The sequence below is a fragment of the Halichoeres trimaculatus genome, unplaced genomic scaffold (genome assembly GCF_033239565.1).
Source record: "Halichoeres trimaculatus isolate MK-OKI-2021-1 unplaced genomic scaffold, fHalTri1.1 fHalTri1_scaffold_8, whole genome shotgun sequence".
Taxonomy (NCBI): Eukaryota; Metazoa; Chordata; class Actinopteri; order Labriformes; family Labridae; genus Halichoeres; species Halichoeres trimaculatus.
The window spans coordinates 26,690,705-26,698,801 of record NW_027437186.1 but is presented as its reverse complement, the minus strand read 5'-3'; the positions used below and the strand labels follow the sequence as shown (position 1 = coordinate 26,698,801).

The 8,097-nt window shown below is 41.3% G+C and overlaps 1 protein-coding gene across 1 annotated transcript; it reads right to left on the bottom strand.

The window, feature by feature from the left end:
* Positions 1–2,188: 2,188 nt before the first annotated feature.
* On the bottom strand, positions 2,189–7,422 carry gpr137ba (G protein-coupled receptor 137Ba). The gene is made up of 7 exons (XM_074675479.1): positions 6,728–7,422; positions 4,283–4,332; positions 3,913–4,135; positions 3,683–3,829; positions 3,407–3,535; positions 2,918–3,039; positions 2,189–2,700 (listed from the first exon to the last, which is right to left on the bottom strand). Exons 1-7 carry the CDS (start codon positions 7,103–7,105, stop codon positions 2,589–2,591), a joined length of 1,161 nt encoding a protein of 386 aa, XP_074531580.1. The 5' UTR covers positions 7,106–7,422; the 3' UTR covers positions 2,189–2,588.
* Between the last annotated feature and the right edge of the window lie 675 nt (positions 7,423–8,097).

Sequence of the window (8,097 nt, the reverse complement as noted above, 5' to 3'; positions counted from 1 at the left end):
GACTGCTGCACTGCCGCCTCACTTTTAAGGAAAAGCTCATCACAATACACAGATTTAAAGAGAAACACACTTGTACCTGATAATATACAGGCTGCAGAGAAAACTACCTCCACTGCTGTCCTGTTTCCACTGTCTGAAGTCTTTTGCTGCCCCCTGCTGGCTCACACTGCATGGCACCATCACTTTTTGTCCATGCACTCTCAAGCTTGTTGACAATCAAACGCATACTCTTGACAGTCACATTAAGTGACGGTGGCCCTGAAATGCAAAACTACCAGAAATAGCTCATACAACAGCAAATTAGAAAGCACAACAGCTAATTATGAAACACAACCATAAGCTGTTGAATACAGAGACAGACATGTCTGACAGTGCTCCATGTACAAAACATGAAAATAAATCATTCCTGCAACACACACCGAATAACTTCCTGGTCAAATAATGAATGGTGCATTTGTCCAATCAAATCCTCCATCTTGTCTAGTCAACTGAGCTGGTAGCTTAATGTCATTGTGTTTAGTTATTTGCATTTCTGTTTAGTTATTTGCTGTTGTGGTTTGCACTTCAGGGCCACCATAGTAAGTCTGCCTGAAAAACAAACACTTCACTTTGACTTTGTCTGAATTAAGCTTCTTCACCCTCAAAGCTGAGAAAAGTTTCCAAGTTATTGTACATTTTTTTGAATCAGTCATTAAAATATGTCTGTATTCATCTATCCTGGTCTGGGGTGAGCTGCTATACAGTGTTTCTGATTGGATTAACTCACAGTCTTTATATCTTCTAAACTGAAAACAAACAAACAAACAAACAAAAAAAAACTGAAAAGGGAACTACCTTCAGACTAAAGTCATTTTTGTACCAGGTTGTAAAAGTGTTGTGAAATTGTCTTCTTCTTCTTTTTTGGCTTGGTGTACATGGTTTCTAGCCTGTGCCTACAGCCAGCCTCAAGTGGACGCTCCATGAAGTGCAGATTTTAATACTTCTGTGTTGCCTCATATTTTTAGACCAGAGGTTGCCGCTTGGTTGAATTTAGAAAAAAACTTGTTGTTCAGAAGAAAGAAGGTTCTTAAACTGAATTAGTTTGCGTAATCTACTTTTTAGTTTGATCCGAGTCAAACCTTTGGAGTGAGGAAAACCTTCTAAGAAGGATTGGGACACCTTCAGTCCAAGAAATCAGGATTATCCTGATCCCAGTAGGATGCTGAAAACAGTTGATCTGCACAAAGTTTCACATTTTAATGAAAAAGTTCAGACCTGAAATAATTTACCAAACAAAACATGTTATACAAGGAAATCTACCCATATACTTAATAAAAGACTTATGTCATATAAATAATGATTCTTAACAGTTAACTTTGTCCAAACATAGACTGTATGTAGAATGGACAGCGTTGCTTTGCCTTTTACCCTTGTTCAGTTTTGAAGCCAAAATACCCCCACCACAAGTGCTACCATTGTGCAGCCAGAGTCTGCGCAGTAGAGACTATGAGGGACTCTAGAGGGAGAAACTTTAATATTTTTTGTTCCTGGCTCCACTCAGATTTTCTCAGACTTATTTTACTCATACCGAAAAAGAAGTGCACAAGAACAGCAGCTGTCAGTCGTCTTTAAAAATGCCGTAAAGCCGTTTCTAACCTCTCGCCAATCACGTTATCTTAAGTTAAAGATTGTTTTTTTCGTGATAATGAAATATTTTTTCATTAGCTCTGCATAACAAAGAGTTTTCTCATAAATAAATCAACATTTAATTATGTTTCACATGATATTTCAAAGTTGATGTTAGCCTACATTTATGTTACCTTAGAAGCTGTATAGATAGGAGTTTGTCAGCCTTACGTCTACAATCCAGCAGCCCCCAAACAAACCCAGCAGAGTAAATAAAGTGAAGTGTGACTTACTTGTAGTCTACAGCGACAGCCAGTGGCCTTTCGTGGCAGCTCTTGTAGGTTGAAATCAATATCAAATATCAATAAGATTACAATCTTTGTAATGTCAAGATAATAAGTTATCACAAGAAAACGGTGCATAACAAAAAAAGAAAAACCATGGCTGTTTTCATCTTTCGTACTAACCTGTGCATTAACTGCATTAGCTTAAAAAGCTTTCCTCCTAAAGTCAGCTAACTCTGGGGCTCATAGTGTCCCTACATACTCTTTGGTAAAGGTAGAAATAAAACATCCGTCCACTTCCTACAGCATGTTTCACTTTTTTAATATGAATTAATGAGTTGCCTCTAAGTAAAAAAATCTGTATGAAAAAGAACGACAGTACATAAAATAGAAGTACAGTACATTTTACAAAAGTCAGGAAATATATTAGCAGTATTAAATAACTATACAGTTAAAATGTTTGAGAGGGGACAAAGTTAAAGGAGAACTTTGTACACATTTGTGCAAATGAAGTCTCATCAGTGGACTGTACATACTGGCAGAGAGGAGTCTGTTAGTTTTTCTATGGGAAATAAAAACTGAATGTTTGAAGTGGAGGCTGAGATCAGCCCGATGTGCCTCTGACGCTAAGAGAGACTGTGCAAAAATATACAGGTAGAAAAGAAGAGGTCCACAGGTGAGCAGGAGCATGAACACTTGTCAGTAATGTCCCAGCTGCTCCGGAGGAGCCGGAACATAACTGTCGTCTCCGCCAATGTAGGCGCTGATCCCGCTGCTCTGACTCCCCCACTCGTAGCTGTCAGCTGCCAAACTGGAGGAAGATGAGGTCAAAACGTGAGATAGAGATGTACAAATACAAGGATTTAAAGGGAACTTTAGAGCAGTACAGGAGTGAGTCGACACATACGGGCAAGTGACATTTTTATCAGCATCGTAGGAACTGTTCAATATCCTAAGAAGTGACACTGTTTGACCTCTGTAGCTGCTCTTTTAGAGGTGTTCAGGTCTTATTGTCTTCATGTGTTTACCTGGCCTGGATGTTCTGAGGCATGACGCTCCACGCCAAGTCATCGTCGCTGTCATAGCGCCTCGGGTTGTCGAAGAAGTACGACCTTGAGGAGAAGACATGACCAGGAATCCCAGAGCCGCTCTGCAGGATGATCAAATAAACAATTATAACTGCTTGCAAAAGCAACCACCAGTTATGCGTCGTAGTGAATATCTAACACTGTTTCCAGTGGCCTGAAATCATAAGACTGCCCAGTGATCCCTTGAAAACAAACATTTTTTCCTTTTCATGTATTTTTTTGGTCTTTTATGCCCTTAATCAGGTAGGAGAGGACAGTGGATAGAGCAGGAAATACGGTGAGTGGGGGCAGCGGTAACTGAGGTGTGCTGGGGCAGACAGATGCAGAGGCAGAAAAACACCAAACTCAAATGGCAATCGCCCCAGAAGAACTGGGACCAATACGACCCCTGAAAGAAGCAGATATTAGGATTAACAGAACAACACTCACCCTGTCCTGGTTTGGCTGTCGGACTCTGAAGAAGAAAACTACGAGAGATGTTGGTAGAAGCTCCCACACAAAGAGGACCACTCCAAAGACGATGTAACCTGTGTCCCCGAGAGTCGACTGTAGGTCCGCCTGTAAACAAACATTTCACTTTTACTTTCATAGAATTTAACTGCTTAATCACAAGAACAGAGAAAACACTCAAAGTTACTGCACACTGTTTGAATTATTCGTAAAAACTCAACTTTGTTCGTACAACTTTAGGAAGTGGAGGCTCACCTGGTCTGACACATTGTACCAGTCGTAGTCGAATGAGTTGATGCTCTTGTTGGAGAGGGCCAGGACGACCAGGTTATAGCAAGCTCGTGATGCGTACAGGAGGATTACAGTGGCTCCGATCACTGTCACCTGACAGACCGATGTCCCCTGCACAGAAACAGAACCAACAGATCAGACACACGTAAGAGAAAATTAAATCTCTCCTCCATGACACTGAGGCGCTTTCTCACCTTTGACTCCAGGTAAATGTTAGCCAGAGACATCTTGGCGATCTTGTAAAGACACACGGAGAGGGAAACGGCACACAGGACAAAGAGCGTGTCGTTGATGGCGACCCTGATGAGCACGATGGTGTGGACTTCAGCCGAGGACGTTTTCACCAGCAGAGCACAAACCAGGTTCACCACGAGGAAGAGCAGACTGATGAAGAGGAAGAAGAGGTACAGGGGCAGCCTGAGAAAGAAGATGCCAGAGTGCGGTGCATTAGAAACAAACTATATATTTAATATCAATGAATAAAGAAGATCTTCTCTGAGGCCTGCTTAGCCCTCTTTTATTGCACAGCTGATCCACCTGATCCGGGGCATAAACTGGTCTTACCTGTATCTCAGGAGCTCAGGTGCGTATTTGGACTTGGCCTTAAAAACAACCTGTGGAGAGAAATCAAAGTGCGTCATGTCAATGTGTCACGCTGTTTGAACAAACAGTTTTCACTTCTGCTTTCTCTGCTTCAAACAACACGCTGCTCTCAAACAGGAAGTTCTCTTTTGGAACCAGCTGAGGTTATGATGAGCAGTAATCACACGGAGCGTAGACACGTTTAACCGTCTGTCACAGCGCCAGCTTCATACCGAGACTCAAATCAGCAGCAAAACAACAGAACAGGATTCATCTAGAGTTATTTTCAAGGAGACGACAGAGAAGCTTTTTATGTTAAACTGATCTAAAGCTGGAGACTAGACAGAGATACACTCTCTGAATGTGAACTTACTAAGAGCACAAAGCGATGACAGACTTTGATTTTCTATGCATTTCATCACTTTGGAGTTTTTTTTATTAGTTCCTCTTTTCTTCTTATATCTTGAAAGCTGATGATTTCATAATGATGACTGTTTCATTTTTTCAGGATTAACTTCCAGGAAAGTTCAAGAAACTTTTTGGGTAAAACTTTTTAGCTTTGGTTGTATTTCAGTGAAAAATATTTTACTTTTTTACTTTTAATAGTGACTTTGAATAAGCATCTTTCCTTGCCTTTTTGAAGTCCTTTAAGAGGGGGTATTGTGTTCTTTTTTCTTTGGCTTTATTCTGTCCCTCAGGTGTTCCCGTAGTATCTTCACATAATTTACAGCTTTGAAAATTCTTATTTTTTTTCCCTGGTGTCTTAGAAAACCCTTATTTCAGCCTCTGTCTGAAACACGTTTTTGCTGCTCTCTCTTTAAGGCTCCCCGCCCCACAAACCCCCTTCCTTCTGATTGGCCAGTCCTCTGGAGGCCTGTTTGGGGCAGAGGTATAGGTAAACCTTAGTGTTTGAGTCCCTGCCCCTCCTAGGTGTCATGAAGCAGTTGGGAGATGCTTATGCGATGACCTCATCATTTCAGCAAACCAGATCTCATGTAAATCTGGTGCTGTTTTTAGAATGGTGCATTTTGATCAGTTTATTGACAGATTTGGGGATTTCTACAACATATTAATCATTTGTGTTATCACTAAATTTGTATGCCTTAAATAACAAGGTAATTATCAAATCTATGACTTTTAATGTTGAGTCTAAGTTGCTTTGAAGTATCTTGGCCAACTTGTTTGTTAAATGCTTAGGAATTAGGCTAACATTACTTTCTTTGGTGTTCATACTAAATATTTTGAAGATATAGACTAAAGGTCACATGGTCAGTATCAAATTCAAGATCTAGTCCCGTTTGTTTGATAAGAAGATTTAACTGGGAGTATTTTCCTGTTTTTCAGGCAGAGAAGATTGTTTTACAGTAACCCTCTCTGAGCTATTTCACCTTTCTCTAAACCACCTGAGGTCAGGAGGGTTACTGTATTGATTTAGTAAGTACAGTCCAAACAAACTCTGAGGGAACTGAGAGGAAAACAACAAACGTCTGCAATCTCCAGACGACCTCTCTGGACTCAATAATCAGATTTTACACCACAAAAAAAACAGAGACACTTTGACTCTGGATAACCTCTGATAGAGGTACAGGACGTCAAGAAATAGCTCATACATGTAGATAAACACTAAAGTTCACCTTTACCAACCCCTGTGCTTTGTGTCTTCAAATTAAGTTACTGTGTCATTAAAGAGTCATTTAGCTCAAACAGCACAGTTGCTTTTAACAGTGCAAGTCCCAATTGGGAAGTTTTGTCACATAAGGACATTTTCGAACTCTGAATACAAGCTTGACTATTTCTTCTGGTTTTTGCCTCCTGTCAAAGTATTTTGTATTAATAGCATGCTTTATATTCATTTAGAACCATTTTATCCCATTTTCACTGTTTCTGTTCAGTGATGCTGCCAACTCCTACACACTGCACCTTTAAGCCAAATAATAGTAATACATGAAAGCTGAAAAAAACAAACAAACAAACAAACATATATTTTCTACTATAAAGTAAACAATAGTTAAAAATAAATTAAAATTTGAAACCTTGGTAAAAGTTTAACAAATACAATTTTTGATAGCTTGCAAATTATTTAGATGGTATTTTTTATTTAAACTAGCTTAAAGACAACATACCAAATGTTAAAATCAAACGGTTTCCACTCGGTTGTGTCACTGCGGCTCAAGGTAACTTCAATTACCATCATATGTGAACACAAAGTAATTACCTCTGCAAGGCCAACCGCATTCTGTACAGTCAACAACAGCATGGCTCTGAAGTAGAGGAGTGCAGGTGATAAACTAGCAGTTTTTCCATTTGCAGCTGTTGTCTTTGTGCAACAAAATATCCACCACATTCGGCTTTAATATCCATAATACATAGTGTTCCAGCTTGTTTTTCAAAGAAAACCTGTCCCTGCATCAGCTTGGGAGAACTCACCTGTGCAAAGTACAGGTTCATGAGGCTGAGCGTGAAGAACTGCAGGCAGACCGGGAAGCAGTAGAGCAGCCAGAAGGGGAAAGGGCCCAGAGTGTTGGCCGTCACAAAGTTCCTGAAGTAGAAGGAGAAGAGGAGGGTGCGAAGGGCCGACCACAGTAGGCACAGCGACAGGAACACGGTCTGATAGCTGAACCGCTTGTGTCGGTACCGGAGGACGAGCCAGAGCTGCACGTACACGAAGATGAAGAGGAGGGAGTAGAAGACGGTGTAGACCACCGTCAGGCCCAGAGTGACGTAAGGGGGCACAGCCGGGCTCAGGGTGGGCAGAGGCAGGGACTTATCCATGAACGGCTCCTTCTCCTCCGCCGGGGCCTCCATGAGCTGCTCCGTCCGGCCGCAGGAGGAGGAGGAGGGAGCAGGGAGGCTGCGCCGCTGTTCTCCGCTCTTCGCCGGCTTCACTGATCCACCCTCCCGGTCCTCTTTGCGATGACAGCCGCGGAGGAAAGATGGAGGAAGAGCGGGCTGTCAAGTGGAGGAAGAGGAGAAACTCAGGGAGGAGAAATCGAGGCGGACTTCCTCAGAGAGTCGCAGAGAGAGGCACATGATCCGCGGTGAGAAAGAGCCGTTTGTGGAGAGCTGCAGCGCGCAGGAAGCGGAGCAGCGGCGGAGGACCAGACACGCCCCCATCACACTCTCCAGCGCACATTACGTGACGTTACGTATCAGCTGACGCACAGTACTGTACCTTTAACCCTGTGATGGCGCTTCCCACCAAAAAACTGATCCCCAGAGAGCAGAAATAAGGCTGAGGAGGGTTGAAGAGGATTGACTGCCTTTCAGGCTGAGAAATAGAGCCATACACATCCATATTTAACACAACAAGCTTACACTTGTACTGTTCATTTCAACTGAACTAACATCACTGACATGTTTTCTGGCCAAGCTAAGCATCAAAACGGAAAAACGATAAATGTGAGCCTAAATTACTTTCATCAACTCTAAAAGTTTTTTTTTTTTTTTTGCATTCACTGTTGTTTATAAAACAGAATTAGGAAATTGAGCCAAAAAAATTGCAGCTTTTTCAGTGACCACTAGAGGGTGTTACCAAAGAAGGTCAATTCCAGTAGAATCCCATGTAAAAATGTCAGATTTTGGTGCATCTTTAAAAATCTTTACCACAAAAAAGTTTCTCTAGCTCAAATGATAGGTGGAATAAAAATACACAAATAAATAACATGATTTAAGAATATACAAAATATATAAAATACAAAAAGCTAAAGTAAAAACAATATTCAAACAGACCAAAAATTGCTTTTTACATACTGCAAAGATGACTTGCCCCAAGTAGTCCCAGTTAATACCCTATATGC